Source organism: Dryobates pubescens, chromosome 6, assembly GCF_014839835.1.
Source record: "Dryobates pubescens isolate bDryPub1 chromosome 6, bDryPub1.pri, whole genome shotgun sequence".
NCBI classification, from domain to species: domain Eukaryota; kingdom Metazoa; phylum Chordata; class Aves; order Piciformes; family Picidae; genus Dryobates; species Dryobates pubescens.
In genome coordinates, this window is record NC_071617.1 from 37,525,910 (window position 1) to 37,553,157 (window position 27,248).

At 42.5% G+C, this 27,248-nt stretch overlaps 1 protein-coding gene across 1 annotated transcript; it reads right to left on the reverse strand.

Moving 5' to 3' along the window:
- Nucleotides 1-909: 909 nt before the first annotated feature.
- Nucleotides 910-26,800, reverse strand: SRD5A2 (steroid 5 alpha-reductase 2). Its single transcript, XM_054162499.1, has 5 exons — nucleotides 26,493-26,800; nucleotides 4,595-4,758; nucleotides 2,645-2,746; nucleotides 1,571-1,721; nucleotides 910-1,032 (listed from the first exon to the last, which is right to left on the reverse strand). Exons 1-5 carry the CDS (start codon nucleotides 26,774-26,776, stop codon nucleotides 966-968), a joined length of 768 nt encoding a protein of 255 aa, XP_054018474.1. The 5' UTR covers nucleotides 26,777-26,800; the 3' UTR covers nucleotides 910-965.
- Between the last annotated feature and the right edge of the window lie 448 nt (nucleotides 26,801-27,248).

Genomic DNA, 27,248 nt, shown 5'->3' on the forward strand with positions numbered 1-27,248 from the left:
TCTCCTAATATGAGTATCTGAAAACACCCTCCATAGGCAAAATGTACTGACAGTGCTGGAGAACTAATTTTCATCATATATCACAACCTCAGATCTTTTTATAAATCACAATCAAGTGTTTCTGAGTAGACAGGCTTTTATTCTGAAAATAACTCTGGATTTGCAAGACAAAAAAACCCCCAAAACAACAAAACCAACAACTAATGAAGCTGCAATTGCTTTAACAAAGTACATTTAAAAAAACCCAAAACCCTGACAGCTGAAGATTAATCATCTGACAGTGAAGAGAGGAAGGAAGGAAGGAACACAGACGATTTGCTTGTGAGTGCCAGTTTAAGATACTTCCCTCTTCAAGCATTCCCCAACATCTCTGTGCCATGGCACACTGCTCCTGGTCTTGTGCCAGCATAAATATTCTCTTGTTGCATTATGGTTCTGGGAGCTAACTGGCTTTTAGATAAAATATAATGCACTGAGTTATTTTCCTGGCAAAGGAGACACTTAACTCCAGTCTCAAGTGTGACAATCCCTAAGGCAGTGCCAGCAGAGTGAGGGCACATGTGCTATAGCATGGAGGCGGGAAGAAGCAGCTGCAGAAGTGCTATAAATTGGAGTGGCTCCTGAAATTTTCCTCTGAAGTCATGGGTTTACTTTCTACTTTTCTGAATCAGTTTTTGGTCAACACTTTCTCTCTGATGTCAGTGTGTCAGTGCAGTTATATATCCATTTTCCATAGGCAGAATTCCACTGACAAGCAAACATGTTGCTTGGGGAGTTCCTTTTGCCAACAACAATCTGCAATGATCTTTGTCATTAAAAACAAGAACTTCAGTTTCAAATTACCTACTTGTCTGTCACAACTCCAGGTTCTCATGTGTACAATTAATTAGAGTCACACCTAACATTATAATTAGGAATTGGAAAAAGGCCTCTTAAAACAGAACACAGAGTCCATATTTCAGTCATTAAAAAACAAAAGGAATCAAGGCTTTCCTTGATTTTGGATAGTCTGTAAATGTCTTGAGATAGTACCTGAAAAAAAAAAATAAGGAAGAGAGTGATCATGCACACATGCAAGAAAACTCCACCATTTCAATACAGCTCTGCTGAGGAACCTAAACCTTCCTGCAAGCTGCCTCACTTTGTAACCTCCGGGTTGAATTAAGTGAAATCTGCTAATACTGTTAAAGTTCTAACAGACCCAAAGTAGAAACTTTAGGAATTCAGAGCAGGGGACCATATCTACTCCAAAGGATGGCTGAAGTCGTAAGGGAACCCTCAGGAAAGGTTCACATTTAAAAAGCACATTGAAAAGAGGCTTTAATGTGGTGGAAGCAGTGATGTACCTCCTGTTGGATTAAATGACTGTCAGGCCCACTTGACTCCACAGGGGCTCCAGCTGACTGCCGTTCTTTCACCCCATCACAAATAAACTGATACACTAGTTGTACATAGTATTACATTTCCATTTTAGCTTGAATCCTGGCCTTGCTCCTTTGCCCCTCCCTGACATTTTGCAAACTATGCTCCAAGAGCAAGCAGCAGCATACAGCAAGAAACAGTTTAATACCTGTGATGGTGGTAAGCACGTGGCCCAATGCAGCAAAGAGTAAAAAAGGCAAAGGCGAAGGCTGGTAGGGACCAGGTTGCTATGGCAAACCCAAACCATTCCACAATTTCTCCAAAGTAGTTGGCTCCAGAAACATAGGTGAACAGCCCCCCTGCGTCAGCAGAAAAAAAATGTGTAATTTCTGTAGTCATCTCAAGCACATGGAAAGTTTTCTATAAAGTCAGCAGCAGAGTATGCTACCTTTCTTATTCAGAGTCCATAACAGCAACCTAAACACACTGAGCTGAAGCCAGTGGAGCCACAACAAACTACAAGGAAGATCTTTTACACGAGTCTCACATAACTCAATTCTAACCCAGAGGCTTCCAGCACTTTCACAATCATTTATTTTCATTTGGAAAAGGCCCATTAGTAGATTCAAATTTAAATTATTAATATTAGTCAATTCTCTTCTGGCCCTAAAAAATATTTTGCAACTCCACTGCCTTCAGGGGATCCAGAATCTGTATCTCAGTTTTGGCTCATAGCTAATCACATCATCTACAAGGGGCAGGTAAATATTTGAAGTGAGAAACTCTAGGGGAGAGATACTGCCACCCATAGTAAGCCAGCAGGAGGAGTCAACACCAAACCCAGGAAAATCCTGGATCCCCATCCATATTGCTCTACAGACCCAGATGTTTCCTGGTTCAGTGCCCTGGCTCATGGCCACTCTTCTTCAGCAAGCCCCACCTTGAAGGAGGTGTAAAGTTTACAATTCTTTCTGGGCAAGGAGAAGAGTATTTCTTTCTTTGCAGCTACCTTCTACATGGCTACAATTCTCTTCTCTGAATTACCCAGTCCATTTCCTAAAACCTCTCCTCATAGTGCATGTTTGCAGATACTTCTGTTACTTACTGTGGACTGTCTGCAGCCAGCTCATGCTAGTCCTTGCAGCTTAGAGAGGCATCGGGACCAACCACCTGCGTAGTACTGGAATCTCTACCATTATTGTCACTTTGCTGTGAATTCAGTCAGAAAATATTATCTGTCCTGCTGCCCTCTTTTTCAAGGAGGTAAGAGATAAGAATATACCTTGAGGAATCTTGTAAGTGACTTCCCCAGGTTTCCTCAGCTGGCGCAGCAGGAGATCACTGTGAATGTTGATTCCCATTCCTACCAGAAATAAGAGGAGGCCTAAGAAACAAACAAACAAAACAAAAATAACTAGAAAGACAGCTTTGTGTAGCTGTCCCTACTCAAGCACATATGTGAGTTTTATCTGAGAAGGCTACTGAACTGGAGAAGCATAGGTGACTGGTGACAAATAATCCTATATCTCCGTGTCAGTTGTGGGATCACAGTCCTCTGGCAACTGCATTAGTTTCAGTGTGAAGGGCAACTTTGGGCAGAATAATGACCATCCTGAGTACTGTTTTGTTGGTGAGATCAGAGCACTTTCAGCTGGTTCAAGAAAAATGCAAACTTCCCAGATGGCCATGGTCACTATTTATGGAACATCAACCAGAGGGACAAACTACCTGACACTTGATGGCTGACGGCAGCCACCCACATTTGTGGCAATTACTGCAGCGAAACTGCTGAGTTGTAGGCAAGTAGCATTACTCTCATTTTACAGCTGGGGAAAGAGGATCACAGAGAACACAAACCCATTCACACTGGAGCCAGGAAGGGAACCTAAATCTCAGCACAGCTCAGTCCGCTGCCAGTGAGGCTTCTTAAACAGAGCTATGAGCATGCACCTAGAGCAGTTACTCACTGAAGGATGATGAGGGCTTCTGGCCAGAGTAATTCATTGACCATACTCCATTTAGATGAAAAACTAGAGACATTAGATTGAGAAACTCTGCAGGTGACATGCCCTACATTTCATGCCACATTAGACACTAAGAAAACCACCTCTGACAATGATTTGGAAGCAACAAAAGAAATAGAGGTGGTGTGTGCTACAAAGTACAGAAAAAAAGACCAAGTGCTGATGAAACCTCAATGCTTCCAGTAGGAACAGAAGGTTGGTAAGAGTCTGTAAATCAAGAATCTACTGCTTGGGGCTTATTTAATACTTCAAGTACTGCTAATGCTGATTACTTCCCCCTTCCTCCCCCTTCTCCCCTCCCCATTAAATATGTATTTAATTTATTTTGCAAATTGTGTTATGTGGTGTTTTCTTTGTTGGATATGGGTGCTCTTACTAAACAACGTCAAGAATTCTTAAGATGCGATGCTGTCTGAAAAGACTGAACATACCTCCACAGTCTGTAATAGAGTACAGAAAGTGCCTTCATTATTTTGTACTTGTCATATCCAAAACATTTCCTCAGACTTCCATGTTAACCTTCATTTCTGTGAGTGCATTTAAAAAACATCCTCTATGCAGCATCAAAAGTGTAATGCCACCTAGCTGCTCCTGCTCAGTTATTCTCTCAGGAATTGTACAGGAAATTCAGCTAGGCTATTAAATTACAGAATCTAAAGGAACCATATTAACATACAACCAGACAGTGCATAATCTCTAATCCTCCTACATGCCTTACATGAGAAAAAAGGGCCCTTTGCCTCTAAAGCCTCATTTATGCTGGGGTTTTGCCCTTCTTTTCTCTCTTGGTCATAATAGCTGCATCAAGTGTAAAGCTCCTTGATGGGGAAGAGAAAGCCACAGTTTGCATTTGCACATTGCTACTGCTGGGTGGAAACTTCTGGCTGTGCAAGGGCACATCCCTGTTCAGCTGAAGCTTGAGATTGCATCTCTGCAGCCCATAGCAGCGGGAGGCTCTGGAGTGGTGTCAGTAAAACAAGGCTGGTGATTGGAAATCAGCACATTATATTATATGCCTTCAAAGGTGGGTGCCTAGAAGAAAAAGTCACTACACATTTATTTGTTTTATCTGGGCCAGCAGGCAGGTTTTATACTGACATCCATCACAACTGATTTGACTCACATGTTTGGTGAGGATTATGACATGATTCAAAATGCTTACAAATTGCTTGGAGATTAGACCTTGGGAATCCTGCAGCTGTAATTACCTGATGTAAATCTGACGCCGGTGCACCAATCACTTGGGTATTCAGCACAGTAAATCAAGTAGTACCCCTGGAGGAAGCCATTATATATACAGAATAACATGCCAAAAAAAAGCAATTGCAGTGGGAAAGGTCTGCCTCTAGTGAAGAAGGGATAAATAAATGTCCTAAGGTAGACAAGAAAACAAAGTCAGCACATTACTCATGATAACATTGCATTTGCAATTTCTCTGCTGTAGGAAAAAAAATTAATAAAACAAAAATATAAAAAGGTCAATAAATGTTAAAAAACAAACAAACAACACAAAGAAAACAAAACTGTAACAAGATCAGCAGCTAATGGGAACTGCAGATAGTTTTTCAGGTCCTACAGGACTGAACGTGAGGTGGAAAGATGGAAATCTCAACCAGAGTCACTGCTGCTGGGAACGTCTCTTCGTCTTCCTTCTCCCTTGTGGGCAAAATGAGGAAACTGTGCCCACAAACAGCATTTTTCTTTCAAGACTTTAGCTGCCTTTTGCTATAATGCTGCAGAGGGCTGAGCAAAGGATGCTGTGGAGGCGTATGGACATGCTGTTTTTCAAACCCAAGTGTTGCAGAGTAGCATCATTTGCGATATCAATTCCCCAAATGAGCATTGCTATGCCACAAGCACTGTGGAAGAGCTTTGTAATGGAAAAGACATTTCTGATCCCCCTACAAGGACTGAACCTTGAGTGTTTTAGCCCATGCTGGCAGATGGAGTTGAAGGAAGTGTTGAGACTCCCTCTGGCTCTCTCAATCCCCACAGTTTATAGCCGAAGATGTAAACCCCTTTCCCAGCCTCCCACCCAGAAATTTCCACTCATCTCCAGCACAGAGTAGCTCTGTCCTGCTGCGCTTTGGCACTGTGATGATAATATTTCAGTGCGAGTATTTGCCTCACCTTTTTGCTTTCAAACGTTTCCTTAAAATAAGAAGAGCTAAAAACCTGGGTTTAATATGATAAACAACAAGAATTGCATGCAGCAGCAGTACCTAGAGGGCTTCCTTAGACAAAAGCTCTGCTAACACTAGCATTAACAAGGGGGAGCAAGTCATTTGTGCTTGTATAGTCGTAATTTTCACATATCTTTGATTCAGCTGTGTGTGTATCCCTCTTGACACTTTGGACAATCCATATCATCCCTGGGAGAGTGAAATGGAGAAGCTATATTCACTTATGTCAGGTATTTTCTTACCTGGACAATTAAGTTCTGTAAATGGCAAAATCTACTCTCTTACTTTCTTTCTTTTGCCCTCTTGGGCTTTGGACGGTAATTATCATACCAGTATATAAGCACTGCTGAGAAGTAACCCACATCCCAGGTTGCCAATACCAACTTAAGCAAGCTGAGGCATAAAATTTCTTAACATTATAAATCTAGATTAAATCATACTCTGTGTCTGAAAGTGAGTAAGCAAAGTACAAGCAACAACAGGTTAAGGTATCACCACTTTCCAAAGCAAGGTAGGCCAAATTTCCAGCAATTAAGTCAGTTGCGACGTTCTAAACATTTCTCAATATAGTGAAACCTAAAAGAGGTGTAGGGAATAATTTACAGAGATAGGTAACACACTAGTCATATTTATTACAGTATGAAAAGGAATGCTCTTTAAAGTATTTTTGCCAAGAATTATTGGGTTTGCCTTTTGGGAATGGGAAGTTGGAATTACAAGTAGGCAAAGCGAGCTTTAGCAGTCTTACCTGCCTGTTGAAGTAATAGTGACAAATTGGACCTGAATAGCTCTGAGAAAAAGTGGGAAACTTGCAAATGTGAACTCTGTAAAAGCAAATAGTATGGAAGACTGAATGTTATTAAGCCCCACAAAGTGAGTTTAAGTGGGGAACTTATACAGCAGATTGGAGCAGGACTTGCACTGTTTTATCTTTTGTCAAAACCAATTATGTTTGTGAGCATCTTAATTTTTACAGCTGATGCAGACAGAAGTTTCTAGCCTGAGCTGGAATTTCTCAGCTCTCAGCAAACCTGATTGTTGCCGTGGTGCTTTCTGATGCTGCTGTTGTGGGAAAAGGGTTATAAGCTCTTGAAAGGCAACTTGTCCTGCAGTAACAGGAGGCCAAAACCCAGCTGTAGAGCTGTCTACCATGGATGCAGTGGCTGCAGGACAGAAAGAACCAGCATGCAAAGTCAAAGTATAATTGCAAGGGAGCCAGGAAGCATCAACTTGCTTTTTTCTGTTGAGGGAGTGAAATCCTAGCATTGTTGAAATCTAACCCCACAGCAGTTTTGAAAATCCAGGTCAGGAATTCATCCAAGAATATTTGTTGTGGAACAACTTCTCCAAGGAAATCTGCTTGGGCCTGCAAATCCAGAAGCCAGATTAGGTTCGCTGTAGCTGAATGCCCTAAGTCTTTCTTTTAATACAGCACTTGCCAGCTTGAACTACATAGCTACTTGAGGGTGCAAACATTATTGCTGATGGGTTTTGAAAAAAAAGCAACTGAGATAAAGCAGGGACATTTAATTCCATTAATTCCATGGAAGATTGTGCATCTCTGCTGGAATTACTTTGCAGTGTGAAAATCAAAGGGGGAGCAAAGGCTGACATTTTAGAATAACAGGATAAAATGGCCTTTTGGATTTAGACCAATGACAAATTTGGCCTTTTTCTTTCAGAGCAGTATTGGTGACTAATCCTTTATTCCTTTCTTATCTGTACTGGCCAAAGGTACTGCATCTGATTAAATTATTGCAAACAGATTCTTTCAAATAAGTGAATAATAAATTATTAATCTTCTTTTCCATCATTTATTTTTAAGAACAGGTTTTGAAGCAAAAACCATTCAGCATCCTATCACATTTAATCTTAAAGTCCAGCTCCTTGAAAACTCCAGAGATCTTTATTTAACCTGAGGGCAACTATAGGTTTGTTCTTCTTTCCACAGAAAGTAGAAATCTTCTCACAAATTTTACCATAATCCACTACGAGTAGGCTCTCAGTCCTCTTCCAACATCTTGTTAATTGGAGATGTTCATATTGCTGCTGTGACTTCTCCTCTCCATGGCCCAGATGCAGTAGCAGTTCCTGTTTTCCAGTCGAGAAACTTGAGGTGTTTCAAGTGCTCATGATGTATTTTACACCTTGAGCAACTGAGTCGAGAGCTCAGGGCTGGCAGATGAGCAGAGGGGCACCTGGCTTGTTTCCACTCATCACCAGCCTGCTTCTGTATCTGCATATCTAGCCCTTTGTCACCAGACCCTTTCCAAGGTCTAACTGGTATGAACTAGAGGCCAGCAATCAGAGATATTGTACAGGCAGGCGGGGCCTTTCCATTTGAAGGAGGGTGCTGACCATCATCCAGCTTGTCTAGCCATGCTGGGCCACTGTCTGAATGTCCTGTGATGCTGGCCACCTTTCAGAAGAGAGTTATGGACTTCTGGCTAGGGCCATTCTGAGTCCCTGCAGAGATTTTTTGGCTCCTCTTGGAGGACAGGGATAGGGCCTGCCCTGCATCCCTGATGAGAATGAACCAATGGTGCCTAAGAACTGTTTCCACACAGTCTGAGCTTCCTCACTTATCTCACCCAGACATACAAAAGGTGTGGAATGCTGCTGGTCCAAGTGAAGGCAGACAGCCAGGCCCCCATGAGGGTGATTGTTGCAGCCACTGTTCTGAGGGCAGCTACTGGACATGTGCAGAGTGCATGATTCCTTAGTTGACCCATTCCTTAGTACGCTGCATAGAGCAAAACAGTAACATTCCATGTGTACCAAGAACAATGTCCTCATGTTGGCACTCTTTGATTGGAACATGCTGCAGAAGCCACCTCTTTGACATGCTGGCACCTCTTGTTGGGAAAAGACTTTAGCTTAGATATGTGACTGGATTTTACTGGTTAAGGGGATAACAAAGAATATATAAACAGCCACTCTGAGCAATAGTTACTTCACTTAGATCTTCAGTTAGGGCTTAGGTTAGGGACTTCTGCTTCTGTTAGTTGGCTACTTCTTCTGGCAAGGGCTGTGGTTTAGGGATGCTGTGAGGGACATGCTTGGGACTTCTGTTAGCTGCTTCATCTGTTAAGGGCTTCTGGGACTTATTCTGTAAGTGGGACTCTGAGGCTCTGTAATGCTGGGGATTCTACAATGCAGCAGTAAAGGACTTCTGGGAGGACTTCTGAGATTCTCTGCTCTCTGCATTTCTGGAATCTTGTTACTACATGGCAATGGGGTTCGTGCCTTCATTCGTCACCCAATGGCAGCCCAAATCAGGGAACAGGTGATGCCTTCAGGACCCTTGCATCTCACACGTACACTATGAATGCTCCACAGCTGGCCAGGGATATGCATTGGAAACAGTGGGTATGGCCACAATAATTCCAGAGTCACACAGGTGGGCTAGCTGTATCCTTCCTGCAGGAGAAAGACACCCTGCTACATCAAGAGCACGTATCACAGCCACTTGTCTTGCTCCTGTGAATCATTCTTGGTGTTGGCACTTCTTACTGCTTTATTGGTACCTTCTCAACCAAAGGCCTCTTTGAGTCAGAAGACACACTCTCTAGCTCCTTCCCCATCTGCCCTGGCCTTTGTTGCTGTCCAGGGCACCCAGAGGGAGAAGCCATCCTGGTGGGTGCAAACATGGTTTCCTCTCCCTGACTTGCTTCTGCATGCTTACTCCTTGGATACTTTCAGGAAGGGATGGGTAGTGCAGTGGGCACTCAACCCCAATTTCACCCTTGGTACTCTGGTTTAGTTTTGACCCTTTGACTCTCACCCAGTCCTTTCTCTTGTCACTGTTTGGGACTTCATAATTTCCTTCATCATTATTTGACCTCCCTCTAGGCTTTTTACTGAAGCTGCCTTCTAAGGGAAATGCATTCGGTTTTCTGAGTTCCCACAAAAATCTGTACCAGAGGTAACAGGTAAAGCTATGTAATTTGTATCACACTAACTACAGGCCAACCAGACCTGAAAGGACTTCTCTAGTATGAAACAGTGGAGTTCCCTTCAATCTATCTTGTGAAAAAGTTGGAAAGATTGGTGTCCAAACCAATTAATGGCATGGGAATCTTTGCCATAAGTCATCACTGGAATCACATTGCTGGGGAGCTGCTGATACCCTTGGCACACCTGACCACTTGAATGAAGGTTCAAGATGTTCACAAACATGCTGAACTTCTACCTGTGGTATCTGTGATGTCCTGCACAAAGCTTCAAATTATTCTGGAGACTTACAGATGCCATATGACACGTCCCAAAGATACCTGCTGCTGAAGAGTCTGTGCTGAAGTTTGTACACACATTCTCTTTTTGAGCCCAATCCTGTAGGTTATTTGTGGATTGTACTCTGAGGTAATTTTTTTAACTTCTACTATTTTTAAGTTGTGTTACATTGATTCCCATTGAATACTTATAGGAGAACACTGTCAAGATTGTTCTTCCTGTATAGTAAACCAGGGCACAATCTGGCACCTAATTTTCTTGTGCCTAGGTGGACGCTTTTCCATTGCCGCAGACTGGGTTTAAATAAATCTAACAGTTAAAATGTCAGTTCTGATTGGTAGGCAATCTTGCCATCAGTTCAAAAGGAAGGTAAAACAAAATACCCCAAAATACTTTCAAAAGTGAAACAAAGGATTTTAACTCTTGCTCATCATGATGTCTGCAGATGGATGGTGTCACAAACTGGAGTAGAGCCTCCTTACCCCTCAATCCTTTCCTCAGACATCCTACCCTGTGATGCTTTGCCCTTCTCCACTTATTCTTGTGGAAGCTGGGCATATTTAAACAAAGAGAGCAAGTAGGTTATTATCAACCACTTGGGCTGAGCAGGGTGGACCATGTTTCTTTTGCTAAGAAGGTGAGATATGCTCCAACAGAGGCTCAGGAACAAAATCTGAGCTACAACTTGGGTCACACACACACACACAAGCAAGACAGGCACGAATGCTGGATGTACTTTGAAGCCTCTGGCAATACCCATTGCAGGTCCAGAACAGACAGCAGATGTCTTGACTCTAATATTGCAGTTGCATCTCATCTCCTGATGTAAGGAGAGCTGTAAACTGAGGATCTGGGCTTTTTTTTCTGGAGCTGATGTCTAGCTGCAGGTGCCTACAGAGTCCATCAGTGCAGAGGTTTGCGCAGTGGCTATGTGTGCCACTTGGTGATTGCCAGCTGCAGGGCACGTCTTCCTCACTGGGGCAGGGGGCACTTTGTGCACAAGTCCTGCATCACTGGGACCATGTGAAAACATCAGATAATTGTAATCACTTGCTGGTCCAAGGCCCAGTTTATAAACTCAACTTAAATCATTGTCTAGTAACTGTGATGGCAGCAAGACAAATCCCATGCTATTTTAATCAGATTTAAAGATCTTGCTATGACTTTCCAAACCACGTGGAAAACATCCTACTTCCCTGTTCCTCCAAAGATCTTTGGACAAACTACTGACAATCGTAATTTAAGGAACTAGAAAGATACAGATATTACTGAAAAGCTGACAATTCAGCAATATAAAACAATAGTAAACTTGTCATGTCAGGTTCATTTCCATACATTATGCTAAAAAAAATGTGCTCAGTCTACAGTTCTTGGTATGTTTGAAGTTTAATTGTGAATTCATCCAGCCTGAAGCCTTTGTCTATAGATACTATTTGTGGTTTTTTAGCAGCATGTTCAGGGTTGAATGAAAACTTCTGGCAGGACCAGACTCAGTTTTCCTGGGCAAGAGGCACAAGTACACATCTGACCAAGGGACAGGAGGACTGAGGAAACCCTGAGATAGATGGCACCATGCTTGCATTTGAGGACTTCTTGAGGAGAAGGGCAACTGGGCAGCATTGATTTAAGGCAAAGACAGCAGTAACACAAAGACTCAGTATCAAAGTAAGAAGAGCTGTGGAAGAAACTGCCACACTGAACCACACTTGGTAAGACTAGGAGACAAAGGGGGATAAGTACAGGTTACAGACACTTCCAAGTCCTTTAATAAAGCGAAGAAACAGTTGAAAGGTTTGGAATGCATACTCATTTGCATATTTCAGGGGATAAAATGTATTCCATTTAAGGAATAAATTTAGAAGGTAGCAGCTGTTCTGGGCAACTGATGACATTTACTGCACTTTCATTTGAATGAAAGAAAGGACTGGTTGTAGATGTTAAGGTTGGGGGTAATCTTTCCTGTGGTGACCACAACATGTTCTAGTTTAATATCAACAGACAAAGAAGCAGGGTGACAAGTAAATCCTGGACTTTAAGAGGGCTAACTTTGCCTTCTTCAAAACTCTACTTAGAAGTATCCAGTGGGCTAGTGATCTAGAAGGAAGGGGGACCCAAGAGAACTGGTTAATATTCAAACATCACCTCCTCCAAGCTCAAGAAAAATGTATTCCCTTGAAAAAAAATAATCAAGTAAGGGAAGCATAAGACCAAGGACCTCTTAGAAAAACTCAAAAAGAAAAAGGATGTTTATAATATGTGGGGCAAAAAAGTCTGGAGGATTTCAGAAACATTGCCAGAGAATGTAGAGATGCAACAAGAAAGGCCAAGGCCCTCTTGGAACTAAGTCTTGCCAGGGGGTGAAAGAGAACAAGAGCTTTTTGAAATACATCAAAGACAAAAGGAAGAGCAAGGAAGAGGAGGGCCCACAGCTGAATGATATGGGAGATATGGTAACTGATTATGCAGAGATGGCAGAGTTACTGAATGCCTTCTTTGCCTCAGTCTTTACTCCTAAGACAGCCTTCAGGAACCTCAGTCTCTGGAAGCAAGGGAGCAGAACTAGAGGGAAGAGCACACTCCACTGGTCAGTCAGGACCGGGTTAGAGATCTCTTGTACCAACTGAAGATACACAAATCCATAAGCTCTGATGGGGTGCATCAACGAGTGCTGAGAAAGCTGGCTGATGCTGCTGCTGAGCCTCTCCCCATCATTTTTGAAAAGTCATGGAAAACAGGAGAGGGGTCTGATGACTGGAAGAAAGCAAATGTCACTCCAGTCTTCAAAAAAGGCAAGAAGGAGGACCCAGGCAACTACAGTCAGCCTCACCTCCCTCCCTGGGAAGATGATGGAGCAGCTAATCCTGGACGTCATCTCTAACCACATGGAAGACAAGAAGGTTATCAGGAGTAGCCAACATGGATTTACCAAGGGCAGATCCTGCCTGACTAATCTGATAGCCTCCTATGAAACCATGACCAAATGGGTAGATGAGGGAAGAGCAGTAGATGTCATATACCTTGACTTCAGTAAAGCTTTTGATACTGTCTCCCATAACATCCTCATAGAAAGGCTCAGGAAATGTGGCATAGATGGCTGGTCTGTGAGGTGGATTGAAAACTGACTGGACAAGAGAGTTCAGAGGGTCTTCATCAGTGGCACAGAGGGTGTTCCCCAGGGATCAGTACTGGGCCCAGTTTTGTTCAATATCTTTATTAATGACCTGGTTGAGGGGATTGAGAGTACCCTCAGAAAGTTCACTGATGATACAAAACTAGGTGAGGGGTGGCCAACACCCCATCAGGCTGTGCTGCCATCCAACAAGATCTGGACAGGCTGGAGAGCTGGGTGAAAGCAAACCTCATGAAGTTCAATAAGGACAAGTGCAGTGCCTTGTGTCTGGGGAGGAATAACAGCAGGCACCAGTACAGGCTAGGGGTTGCCCTGTTGGAAAGCATCTCCATGGAGAAAGACCTTGGAGTGCTGGTGGACAGCAAGTTCTCCATGGAACAACAATGTGCCCTTGTGGCCAAGAGAGCCAATGGTATCCTGGGGTGCACCAAGAAAAGTGTGTCCAGCAGGTCTAAGGAGGTTCTTCTCTCCACTCTGCCCTGGTGAGACCACACATGGAATACTGTGTCCAGTTTTGGGCTCTCCAGTTCAAGAGAGACAGAGACCTGCTGGAAAGAGTCCCACAAGCATGATTAGGGGACTTGACCATCTCCCCTATGATGAGAGACTGAGAGACCTGGGGCTGTTTAGTCTTGAGAAGACTGAAAGGGGATCTGATCAATGTCTATAAATATCTGAGGGGTGGGTGTCAACTGGAGGGGGCCAATTTCTTTTTGGTGGTGCACAGTAATAAGACAAGGAACAGTGGGTACAACCTTGAACATAGAAGATTTCACCTCAACATGAGGAGAACAATGAGGGTGATGGAGCACTGAAACAGAGAGGTTGTGGTCTCCTTCTCTGGATACATTCAAAACCTGCCTGGATGCATTCCTGAGTGGATGCATACCTTAGGTGATCCTGCTTTGGCAGAGGGATTGGACTCAATGATCTCTGGAGGTTCCTTCCAACCTCTGATGTTCCAGGATTCTGTGATTCAGTACTGATTTCTGCCAAGACAGTGTTGACTGTGAAGGACCTCTGCTCTAATCCAGTATGGTAACTTCAGGGTTTCTTGTCTCACAGCTCATCTAACATCACACACAAACTGAATGAGTTAAAAATAATAGAATAGATAAGCAGTTACTTAACACCAGCATTTATGTGTGAAGCTCCAGAGTGACACTCACTACCCTAGGAAGGCTGACACCATGGATGACAGGATTTGCAGAAGCCAGACTTCAAAGACTCTCAAGGGGAACCATCAACTGCACTCAACTTCTGGCCACACAGTTAAGTACAGATTTCAGGTTAAATCCTTGGTCCCGAGTCTGAAAAGCTCAATTGCTTTCAATTGCATTTGAATAAAGCAGGATTATAGGAGCAAATAAGCAAATATTTGCTAAAGTATGTGTATCTGATGTGAACAGCTAAAAATAGTATGCTGCTTCTATATTACTGTCAATCATTGATGAAAAATTAGATGATGCATTTGACCTTAGATAAATTCAAAGAATCTGAGCTATGCAACGCTCAGTTGCAACACTAATATAAACACCTACAGTTAGTTATCCTGACCATCTAGCACTAGCCAGTAGTGCCTCATTGATTGCTACAAATTTTAGGCATGACACACAGTTAGTAAAGTAAGTAGGACAAACACACTCTAGGGATGAAACTGACTCAGTTTCACATCCTGACTCTTCACATCACACAGAGGTATTATTAGACATGCTATAGTTTATAAAATACAAATGGTTGAAAAAAGGAAAGAAAAGGGAAGGTATGGTACCTAAGGGTGAGTATTTGGTTTTGTTTAGTAAAGAACAACAGTGTAGGCTCAGCTCCAAGGCAAAAATTTTTGGTCTTCTCAATTCACTAAAACAATGGACAGGTTTGAAAAGTGGTTTGGAAGTTTGTTGATAAACTACTTCCAAACCTTTCTTGTTCTTCCATTATTTCTGAAACTGTCACTGGAAAGATCTAATTTCTCCCAGTCAATACCAGCATCCAGTTAGAACTCACAAAGGAGAATTCTTCCTTGTCACTGGTAAAAAAGGCATTGAATCATGAAAAGTATTATCTTTTCTACTGACTTGATTAGGTATAGGAACAAATATTTCAATATTTATGCATTTTTCTAAAGGGAAACCAAGAGCGGAATTTTTGAGTTTGGTGCATTAACAACCTGCATCAGCAAGTTACAATCCATCAGCAAGTCACAGTCAGTATACATTTACATTGGTGTATTTGTTTCTCAAATATTTCCATTTTGGTGTAAATGCACTTGATTGCAAAATATTATTTTATTGATATTTGCTACTAGTCAGTCACTTAGTTCTTCATTTTTGTTGGCAATATGGAAATATCTGAATGAGAGATGAACTAAACATTGGGGGGGAAATTGACTGAATGCCCAAAAGTAACTGAAGCAAGAGCCCAGAACCAGCAGTTATTATCTCCCCCCACCATCACCTGCCAGACTGGGCAAATTGATTGGATAGTTGGGGATTTGTTTATTAAAAAGGTAGCTCTTTCATAGCCAAATAAGGTAAAGTGAAGCTAACAGAGCAAAGGAAGTATGTCCTCTGTATGGATCCCTGTTGAAATCAGTACCATCCCATGCAGACCCACAGTTTGTCCTCAGACACAACACAGACAAGTACTGGAGTTCAGAATGTACAACAGGACGGACTTTTCATCTAAAAAGCCAAACACTGATACTTACAACATACTCTATATTTAGCTTAGGTACTCTATATTTAGCTTAGGTAATCCTATTTTCTTAAAATAGGTTTGTTGAGTGAAGGAATTGACATAAATTGGATATATTATAGGAGAGGGATGGCAACAGCAGGTGTCCTGTGTCTTGATCTTAGTAAAAATTTTTACACTGTCTCACATGTCAATCTTATAAGTAACTTGGGGTTTCCTGGTTTAGAGTATGTTATTTTAAGTGGCTGCAAAACTGATTGATAAATTATATCACAGGATAGTTAACAATTGCCTGCTATCATACTAGAAGGATATGTGGAGAGAAGTTCTGCAAAAGACTTTTCGAGTACTAGTCAGGGTATTTTTTTTCATGAATGATAAGCCTCTAAGGAAAAAAGAATAATATTTATAGTTTTTGTGTCTGGAACAATTCTGGGAGACGCTGAACACACCAAGAGTGAAGGACAGAGTTTACAACAATTTTTCAAATATTGATTTCACAGGTTTAAAACAGCAGATTTGATTCAATAAAGACAATGGCAAAATACTACACTTGGGTAAGGCTGATCAAATGTAAAAGCTAGACAGACTGGATACTACAGGAAGTGCTGGTAGGTAGCAAACTGAGCTAATTAATGATGTCAGGCTTTTGTGGAAAAGCTAAATGGTGAAAGTAATGTGGAGCAAAAGTGCTGTCAGAGACACCTGAAGTAATATTTACCCCTTTGTATGATGTTAATAGAAACTTAAATGATATTATGTCCAGATAAACTCTGCATTTTATAAAAGACAAGGACAAAGTGGAAACAGTCCAGAGAAAACCAACTGTGGTCTAGCAAATGTGACATGTAGAAAGGCTGAACTAAAAGAAAACCACTGTAAGACATTATAACAATATACAACTGTATAAAAAAAAATGCTGCAAAGAAGAAAGGAGCAAAACACTCTCTATGTCTACCAGGAGCACAGTAAGAAGTAAGAAGTAACAGACAGAAACGGCTATACAGGAAATGCAGCTTAGACATTAGGGAAGGACACAGAAGCATTAGCACATACTAGATGAAGGGTTGGCGGAATCTCCACCAATGGCAGTTGTTAAGGGTAGGACAGAAAAACATCCATCAGTAATGAGAAGAAGATTTGAGGACTACATATGGCCCAGAACTGTGTGAGAATTGGAACTTGGAGCTATCTTGCTGAAAGAGAGGCCCTGACAAGAAAACAGGGCAGAGGGACAAGATCTAGAATTAGCAGAGCAAAAAACTAGCACAAGCAAAACCTTTTGCTCAGGCTGCAGGTTGAACTCAATGCCAGGCCAGCTATCTCACTTGAAACTCTGACTAAACTTGGTCCAGATTCATACATGTATGAGGATTAGAGGACAGAACAAGGGTCAACAAAACTAGATGGATTGTTGTGATGACAAATGCACAAATCTCATGGTGCTTTATGATTGCCTCTACTACTTGATACTTATCTAAAGGGCAGCGGTACTTAAAGATTATGAAAATGTTTGTTGTTTTATCTAAGCAATAGTGTATCAAAGGATTAACCAGCCAAAGCATATATTTCAGCAAGGTATCTCTCTCTTGTCCAGAAATAACCACTTGATATTTATGAAGACAGATCACTTTGTTCCTATTGCTAAACTGTGGGTGTCTGCCAAAAACATAAAACACATGCCAGAGTAACTTAACCAGACACTGCACTATGCACTTCAAAAAGCTTGCTGCTTCACTGGAGCAGAGTTCAAAGAGTTCACAGAGACTCAGAGTGTGAACAGAAAAAAAGGAAGCATTTACAAGGAAAATGCTTCCTTGGAAAATCCAAATCTGTGCTCTTGTGGTCCACATGGGGCTGATAAATGACCAGAGGAATGAGACATTTGATAAGCTATCTATCCTTCTCCAAAGCTTAATGTTGCTCAGAATCTATCCAACCAACATACAATAGACTCTAGAATTAACAGATTCATATATTTATAGAATGGTTTGGGTTAGGAGGGACCTTGAAGATCATCTAGCTCCAACCCCCTCTCCCAAAGGCAGGGACACCTTCCACTGGACTAGATTGTTTGAGGCTTCATCCAACCTGGCTTTGAACATGTCCAGGGAGGGGGCATCCACGCTCTCCCTGGGAAACCTGTCCCAGTGTCTCATCACCTTTGCTGTAATGACTCCACAATTAGAGTTGAAAGACATATTGCTATAGTCTTTAAAATACTCTTAACTCACTTCTTCCACTCTAGTAATTCCTTCTTTTCCTATTTTATGCCTTACACTGCACACATTTTTTTCCAAAGTGGCAAAAAACATTAAAGCTAAAAATTACAATTTCTAAATCCTCAGGCTCACATTTTGATGAACATTGGTTGAGATGTCTTACATTTGGAAAGGGAGTACTTGAGATTTGTTCTGAATCTGTGTGACTTCATGTCATCCATAGGAGTACATATAGACAGAAAGGGACAAAATTCAAACTCTGGTCAGGTCCAGAGTTTGTGCTCACATTAAAATGATCAGAGGACTTAACAGCCCTGTACCATGGGCTGACTCTGAGTCAGTATATGCATGTCTCTTGATACTTGGCTGCTACCCTTTCACATCACCTTCTTTTCCTTTCTCTCTCTCCTGCTCCACCTTCTGTCTTAGCTGTTAGTTTGAACATATGTCTTTAGCATAATTCTTCTCAACCAAAATTACTTTAATTTTGAAGGAGATACCAAGAGATATCTCCTTCAAAATTTTGAAGGAGGTATCAACTTAAAACAAAGGAAACAGGTGCACTATCTGGGATGGACATTTATAATCAAATTATTACATGACTAGGCTATTTCATATTCTTTTTCTAATTCTTACTCTTAACTGAGCTCCTCAAAACTCAGATATTATCTAATTGTATAAGCTTTTGAGTATACAAAGGGGCATGTGAATTTTTTTTTTCAAACTGTATTTCTTGGCTCAGTTAAAAAGTGCTACCTCCTCCCATAATCAATGTCTCTCTTGCAATAAGAAATCAAAAAATTAGAATTGTGGACCTTGAAAAAGCAAGGTCCATACCAAAATTCCCACTGCACATATGGAATAAACCTTAACACTTTTCCCTTGCTTTTTATTTCCTACTTGAAAGAGCAGCTCCAATAAGGGAGTACCTTAGACATCCCATGATTAAAACAACTGATTTCCTTGTTTGGAAAAAGCATTATTATTTTTATATAAAAACATCTACTGAAACTCCTCCTCTGTCTTAATATAGCCTTTCTATCCAATATCAACAGCATCTTTACATCCTTGTGAGTTGTATCAAAGCTCAGCGGAGTTTGATGCTTAGAATATATCTTCTAAAAGGCTTTAAACTCTCACGATATCAAATGTTGTAACTTCCTCACTGGGCCCAAATCTCACAGAGGCGAGGTCAGAGAAGCCTTGGTGACAGCCTTGTGGCTGAGACTTCAGGCTTCTGCTCTGTGACTGCAATTTGAACAGCTCTTCACAGAGCAGCTGGGACTAGGCAGTCACCAAGCCTTTATGTATTTACCAGTGGCAGGCAAATAGGAATGACAGAGAAGTTTCAGAGCAAACGGGAATACTCCTTTAGCAATGGCTCTGCTTCAGGTAGCAGAGATGTAATTAAAGGGAAAAAAATCTGTGACCTGCTCTGCGTGTAACTGTGCTTTACTTCTGAAAGGCAGAATAGTCATCCCATGCATGGAGCTCAGGCTAGTAGACTGGCTGCAAGACAGCAAACATCATCTGGAATCATAAATTGTAGGACTGTGCAGAGCACAAGCATACAAAAGCTTTTTGAATAGATTAGGGAGTTACAGCCTTAGGTGGCACAGTAGGAGTAGTGGATATGATGAAGAATGGAGAGCAGGAGCATGACACACAATAATGCCTATCCAGGATTAAAACTTGTGAGTATAAATAAAAAACATAGAAGATTGCAAAGCTGCCTATTAATGACAAAATAGAACAGATGAATCGGCATCAGGTGGAAATGTCCTGTTAACAGGCGTGTTGTCTTGAAAAGAAGTGAAGAAACATAACAGTCTTATCCCTACAGAAATTATTCCAGTCCAAGAGACAAAAAGGAAAATTAGGGTACACTTTGGACTGGGCAAAAACTATAGGCTCCTGTAATGTTAGTCCACTTTCCAATGGGAAAGGGTTGTACAGGTTTCAGTTCAGGTTTATAGTATAGCACTATTATTTGCACTAATAGTTAAGCAGGCAATCAGCTAGTATTCTATTTTGACAGCATAGTTAGGAAGGTATTGTTTAGGAATGCTAGAGGAGACTGCAAAGAAGAAAAGTCCACACCAGTATTGGGCACATGAACAATTTACACTTCCATGGCAAAACATACAAAGAAATATTTTTGTTGACTATTCATACATTAAGTTGAGGAACGTGGGTAAAAATAGCAACACATCTAGTACTTTCACTGAAGAGAAGAAACTAGATATGAGCATTACTGAAACTCTCTGGGATGAATCACAAGAAGTTAAACTCATTGACTGAGGAGCAAGGAATGCATGAGAGACAGAGCGAATGGCCAGCCTCTATTAGGGATATCATTACCAGAGCTAGAGTTACTGCTAAATCCAAACAGCAGGAGAAAGGACAGAAATGGATTACTGTGTAGCTGGTAAAGGGTGAAAGGAATCTGGTCACAGTTTATTGGAAAGCATCAAGGTGAAGAAAAACAGAGAACAGAATTTGTTACTTGTCAAATACCTGCATGTTGTATATTGGGAGAGTAATGAGAGGGATTTCATGAGGCTAATAATAAAAAAGTCTTTAATTATTGACACTTAATGATGCTGACTTTCTAAGAAAAAAGTGTAAAATAACTTTCTGTAGAGGGAAAAAAAAGAGAGTGAATCTAGTGGTTATTATATGGTCTGATTTTATACACTATTATCCGTTTATCCATTTAATGTTTTTTAAAAAATAACTAAAACTCCTTCTTAACTAATACAAAGTACCTTTAAAAATTAGGAGCAGATTATTTTGTAAATGACTTACTCATTTGAGGCCTGCATTCATCCTTATTTCTCTGTCGGTTTGAGCTGCTTTTGTTACTGATCTCCGGTAGGCACACCTACATGAAAAAATGACCAGCATATCCAAGCAAGTGCTGCACCTGCCTGACCAACCAGACAGTACAGGTAGGCCTAAAGAGGGACTACACAAGCCACATTCTTCAGAGCCTGGGGAGGAGGCGAGTCTTTTTCTTTCTCTCCTCATCTTCGTTTGAGAGAGAGGGAAATTGGCCATGAAAGCTTTTGTGCCATGGAAGCCTGCCTTCCCTGAGCTTTTGTAGAAAGCTGTCAATTTGTGGGAAACCAAGTACAGGCACACCAGAAAGGTCACTTGCAACCAAAGTTGTTTGGGGATCCAGCTGTGTCTGAAAGAGCAACCTGCTTAATGTCTGTCAATTCACCTGAGTGCACTTCAGAAATCAAAACAGCATTTTTTAAAAAAAATATATGAACACACTAAATATCATGGGTTTGACTGGAAACAAAGTTGCAAGAGAAGAAATGCCTCCTTAAATTGCTGGTGCCTCAGCTATTATGGGCCACAGAATGGAGGGCAAATGAAGAGCCCTGTTACACCAGTATCTTCAGGATTGTCAGTGAGACCATTCCTTCTTCCCCTGCCACTGTGCATGGTAGCATCTCTTCTGCTTTCTCACCACTCTGTCTTTCTCACCTTGAAAAGAACTACAGCATTAAGGTTTGTATGGTATGAGTGCAATGACTTTCTCCTGTCACCACATACTGTTTCCCGCCTTTGTTTTTTCAAGCTGGACTGCAAAGTGGAAATGCCACAAGCAAGCTTCTCAATGCCACCTGAGAACTTCAGCTGGCATTCTCACTGTATTTCTTAAAGGCTGTATTACAAATTATGTTTCAAAGCAAAATACTTTGTAAGTAATTTATCACAAGAAATAGTCCTGTAATTATGCCATTTGTCATCTTCAGCTCGTGGCCAGCTTTTCACAGAGACTGCTTATACAGATGGTAGACTTGGCATTCAGCGCTTTTCTCACTTTCTTCCTCCTTTTCTTTGCCTTCTCACCCCATCAGTTTTTCTGGCCCAACTACCACAGGCCCTTCCTTATGAAAGCGAAGAAACTACTCACAAATTGAGATTTTTATAGGGTGGTTGCCTTAGCACTACAGAGCTAATTTGATTAAATTCACACCATGCTGTGGTAATAAAGTGTGTATTGAGACACGAACTGCTGGCTAAGGATAGCAGACAAAGAGAGGTAGGGGATGATATCCGGCATTCCTCCTTTCCTTTCCTCCCCACAGCAGCGGCAGAAGCCTGCCCGCAGCCTTTCATTACAACCGCAGGGAATGCACCATCTTGTGCCTGCCACAAAGAGAGAGGCTGCTGCCTAGCGGCGGCAGAGAAAGACTGAGAGCGTACTGCTGTCACCGCTGCTTCTGGGCCAAGGCAGAAAGTGGGGAAGGTCTCCTGGCTTCATCCATCCCATTCCTGCATCCTCTCGGGCAGCAAACCTTTGTATTTTACTTCACTAGAAAAGGGTTGGCTTTTTGGACAGCTGTTGGTATCCAGATGACCATCTCTTTCAGTAGTGGGGTTGATGGCAGGATACCACCTACCAGACCTGGCTCACAGGACTCTGCTGGACAAGCAGAGAGGTCCTATAAAGTCCTTGGCCACGAGGAGCCACTACCATTAACCTAGGCAGTTTCCAGAAGGAGATGACAGTGCTTGGAACAGCACTCCAGCATATTCCGCTGGCATGTGGCAAAAAATCCAGACAGCGGGTGAATATGAATGTGGGTAGGACAGCATTACAGAGCACTAAGCCCACAGAGAAAAGTTACTTCAAAGTCAAATAAATACAGACACACAAACACAAACCATTCCTAAGAAGTGGTAGATTTTTAACCATTTTGTGGTTACAACAGCTCCAGGGTGCTCAAAGTAGCTGGGAAACAGAAAGCTTTGTAGTGTGACTCCAAAATGGAAAGCACTCTTCCAATATGTAAGCATGGGTGAAGCTTATGGGAACAGGAAGGCAGTGTTATTTCTAGATATACTACTGCAACTCTGGTATTGTGTTCTACATCAAACACCGATGTCTTCATTCTAAAATGGATACTAGGAAAGGAGAGGGAAAAAAGCTATAAAAATTACCTGAGGGCTGAAGGAGAAAAATGTGTTGCATTGAGGGCCTTCAGCCGTGGTTCTGTGACATTCTAAATCTAGTTTAGGATACCTTGGATCAAATAAAAAATGTTGCAGCTACTTGACACCATGTTCAAAAGCAGGACAAATTAATTTTGCTGGTTTAAGCCTGTTCCTAAATTTATGAAAAGGTAATTTTATCCTAAACAACCTCATGCTGGATGAAGTATCATGTATCTGCACCACCCTGTGTCAGATCAGGTAATGTCTGTTCCCCTGCAGCTGGCATAAATCCACCATAAAAACATAAATTCAGTATAAACACCATATCATGTGCAGTAGTTAATGCATCAGAAATATGATCATGTGCTCCTATATTGTCCAGATTACACTGGTGCAGATGGGGGACCTGACAGCTCTGTAACAACCAAATGGAAAGATGATCTGATTACTGTGTAAGGGATATCATGGTGAGAAAATACTAAAGGGTACTGAGGAGTGCTTTAAATTAGCACAGAGTGACAACTAGCAAGCGCCACTGTGGGGAAAAATATCAAGGCAAGTCAAATTCAAGGGAGACATTTTAAACACATAATTTAAGTGATAGTAAAAAAGTTCAAAAGACTACACTACCAAAGAAAACAGTGGATTCTCTATAAAAAATGATGGATTCCTCTGAGGTCTTCAGACCAAGACTTGAAGTTCCTCTGAAATACATGCTCCACTCAAACACAAGCTACTACTGCAGCACAGCTGGTTAAAATATATAGGAAGGCAGAACAGCTAGCACAGCAGGACATTAAAAAAATAAATAAATCTATGCTTCTCCATTAAGGAGACAATATAGTCCTTTTGAGCATACCTCTAATCAAATTACCCTTCTGCATGCAGGCTTGTTACACTAGATGAGACACAATTAAGAATGATAAAAGCTTCCCAGTGCAGGGAAAGAAGTCACTACATCATGTGAAAATTTATGAAGACTTGTCTCTGTTTCATACAAAGACATCTCCAGAGGCATTCAAAACCCCCCTGAACATGCTCTTGGGTGATTTATTGTAGGTGATCCTGTGCTAGCAGGGGTGTTGGACTAGATGATCTTTAGAGGTCCCTTCCAACTCCTACCATTCTGTGATCCTGTGTGATTCTGTGAATGCTAAAATACAGATGTCAGATGATCGTTAGGAGCAGATTAACATAATATATTTGTAATTAAAAGTGGAACAGCTTTATTTACTTCAAAATATTTAAGTCAGAAAAACTAGAGTAGGCTACATCAACTAAATGTAGTTACATGAACTAAATGTAGTTTTATTATTGATCAATTGTAAGATTTACTCTTTACACTTGTAGTCAAGTTTAACCATGAAAGTATTTAAACTATTGTTAGATTAATTCCAGTAAAGAGAATAAACTGAAAAAATACCAAGATAAAGTCTAGCTGTTATACCAAAGCACTGAACCCCTTTTCAAGTGCCGTATTGTTGATGAAATGTCCTAACCCACTGTGACCAAGACACGCTGCTCCTGGCTCCTGGCCATACAGCTAGCATAACTGATGCCATTTTGTAAGGCAAACAGCCATAATACATAGGCATGCTGATCATCTGTCACCCCCTCTGCGCACCACCATTGTCGCTAGGATGTCGTGGCACCCATTACAGAACAGGGAAATGTAACAGCACATGAGATACAGCCTATAAAATCCATCAGCTGCAAATGGACTTATAAACTGCTGCTGGATGGCACAGCTGTGATCCTTTGGTAGGTAGGGGTACCTCCACCACCACTGCCTTCTTTCTCTGAGAACTGAATGAATAACTCATATTCTTTTAGGTAAAGTCTAAGTCTAGATTACAATTATTGTATCATGTGCTGATTATGAGAATGACCCAATCTGCAGAGGATCCAGTGACTAAACCTAGCTAAATACAAATTCTAGATAATAAGAAAGCTACACAAATTACTAGAAGTTGTTTAAGGTATACTAATTGCTAAAACTTGTGTAACAAGAAGATACGCTGCTAGAAATTGTAGATAACAATAAGCTATGCTGATTGTTAATATTCTTATGTAATAATAAAGCTCTAATTATGACCACAACACTGTGATCATTAGTCATGCTACCAAGGATCCCTCAAAGAACCAGCCTGTCCCATAGATCAGAAATTCTTGAGAATAGCAGAATTAATTAAATTAAATTCAGTATAACTACATATAACTAATACATCTAGCTTTCTGGCAGTCAAATATATTATATTCTGCACCTTACTTGGTGCAGTAAAGAATGAACACACCTCTAACATAGTGATTTAGCATTTTAAACCATTCTCTGCTTTGAATTTATGTACAACAACCTATAGTTTCTATTCCTAAACTATTTGTAGAGATACTGCAGCTGGATTTTCAACATACCAATTTTGTTTGAGTTGCAAGTAAGAATTTCTGATCAATTATCACACTAACGTTTTACATTTCTAGGAAGCAAAATAAGAAATAGAAATTGGGGTAAAAGAAGACAAATCAAGTCAGAAAAGGTTTTGTCTCATAGCTCTAACGGCATAATGTTGTTACATCCACTTGTCATTTGTGAAAAGCCTTCCTTTTTTTTTTTTTCATTAATTGAAAACCAAAAGTTAAACTCTTCATGAAAGAACTCCATTAAAAATGGAACTGGGGCAGAAAATAAAATGCATTCAACTCGGTATGTCAGAAGATATATCCCAGTGATACTCCACAACCAAGTCCCACTGACTGCAGAACCAGGTGACAATTGGAGCACTATGTCACTTCAAAGTTATCACCGACAATGGGCCAAAACTCTATCTTTGAGCTTCCTATTAGCAAACCCAGAATTAATTCATAAGTTACAGCATTCATTGACATCTGGTATGACAAAGTTAAAAAAAAAATTTAAGATAAATCGGTAGTTCGATAGTTAAGTGGGGATGACAAATTGAGCATAAAGAACCAACTCCAGCCTGCGGTGACTTTGTACTTCCTTGTGCTAACTGCACAGCAATGCGGCTCATTCAGTCCTTGCTCTCTCACTGCTGTAGTGGGTTTGCATTCGGGCCATCCTCACGCGTTCCCACGGCTTGCTTTGGCGGCCGGCGCTGCTCCCGGCGCTGCATGTGCTGTGCGTCTCCTGCCCGCAATAAGCACTTGGCATGTTACTTGACATAATGTTTGGATTAGTTTCATCCGAAACTTTGCTCCATCTTAGCGACACCTCATGCCTTTTTCCCCCTTCCCCCCTTTAAGATATAAATCCGAAGCGTACATACCCTCCCCTGTTTCAAGCACCCAAGTACCACCTGCTCCTTCCCCCGGTGGCCAGGACGGGGAAGGGATGTAGACCCGCCAGGTCCCTACGTTTCGAGCATAAGCCAGGGGAACGAGTTAGCTGTTCCCACGCCCTCCCGTTGGCGATGACGAGAATAACCGCGTCTGACACGGAAGGGAGCGATGCTGCAACCAAGATCTGCCCCAGCCCCACTGCCCGCTCGGCTCGGCCCCGGCTGCGCCCATTCCCGCACCTTCCCTTGGTTTATTAATTCTCCCGTTTCCCAAGGGGCCGCCACAGCTCTTCGCAGCCATCGCTCGCCGCCGGAGTACTGCGGGCCGGTAGCGGGGCGGCTCCGGGCAGCGGGAGCCGCGAGGGTGCGGGAGCCCTGCCCGGCAGCGGTACCTGTAGAAGTAGTGCCAGCAGAAGAGGCAGCAGAGGAGGCGGCAGCCGAGCGGCTCGAGGCGGGGCGGGCTGCGTAGGGCCAGCAGCAGCACGGGCACGAGGAAGGAGGGCAGCTCCTGCAGGAACCAGGCGCAGCGCGCAGGCAGCCGACCCCGCGGCCGGCACAGCCGCTCCTCGTGCTTCCCGTACGGGGATGGTACCCGGAGGTACAATGAGAGCTGCAGCAGCGCCAGGGCGCCCAGCAACAAGCTGAGCGCCAGCACCAGGCTGGGAAAGCACTGCATGCTCGGGGGCGGGCGGGGGCGCCAGGCAGCGCGGGGTACCGAGAGGCAAACGGCTGTTGGTCGGCCCCAGCCCTGGCCTTATTAGAGCCACGGCGGTCACCCCGCCCCGCCGCGCTGCCTCCCATCGCCCGGGCTCGTCAGAGGGCGCAGCCCCTCTTGCCGGCGAGGGCGAGGCGCTCCAGCGCCCAGGGGAGCTGCCTCCGGTGGGGCCCACTTCAGCCCCTCCCGCTAACCGGCCCGGTGGAGGCCCCGCAGCAGCCCGGTAGCGGCACGGTCGCGGCTCAGGACCGAGGGTGGCGGTTAGAGGGCGTCCAGCACGAGGGCTGCGGCTGGGGGTCGGGGCGCGCGGCGGTGAGCGGGCTACCTGCGCGAGAACAGGCAGTGGGCGGCTCAGGGCGAGGGCGCCGCCTGGAGGTGGGGTGTTGCGTATGTGTGGTTCGAGCGATTGCCCCCGAGAGGACGGGAGCAGCGG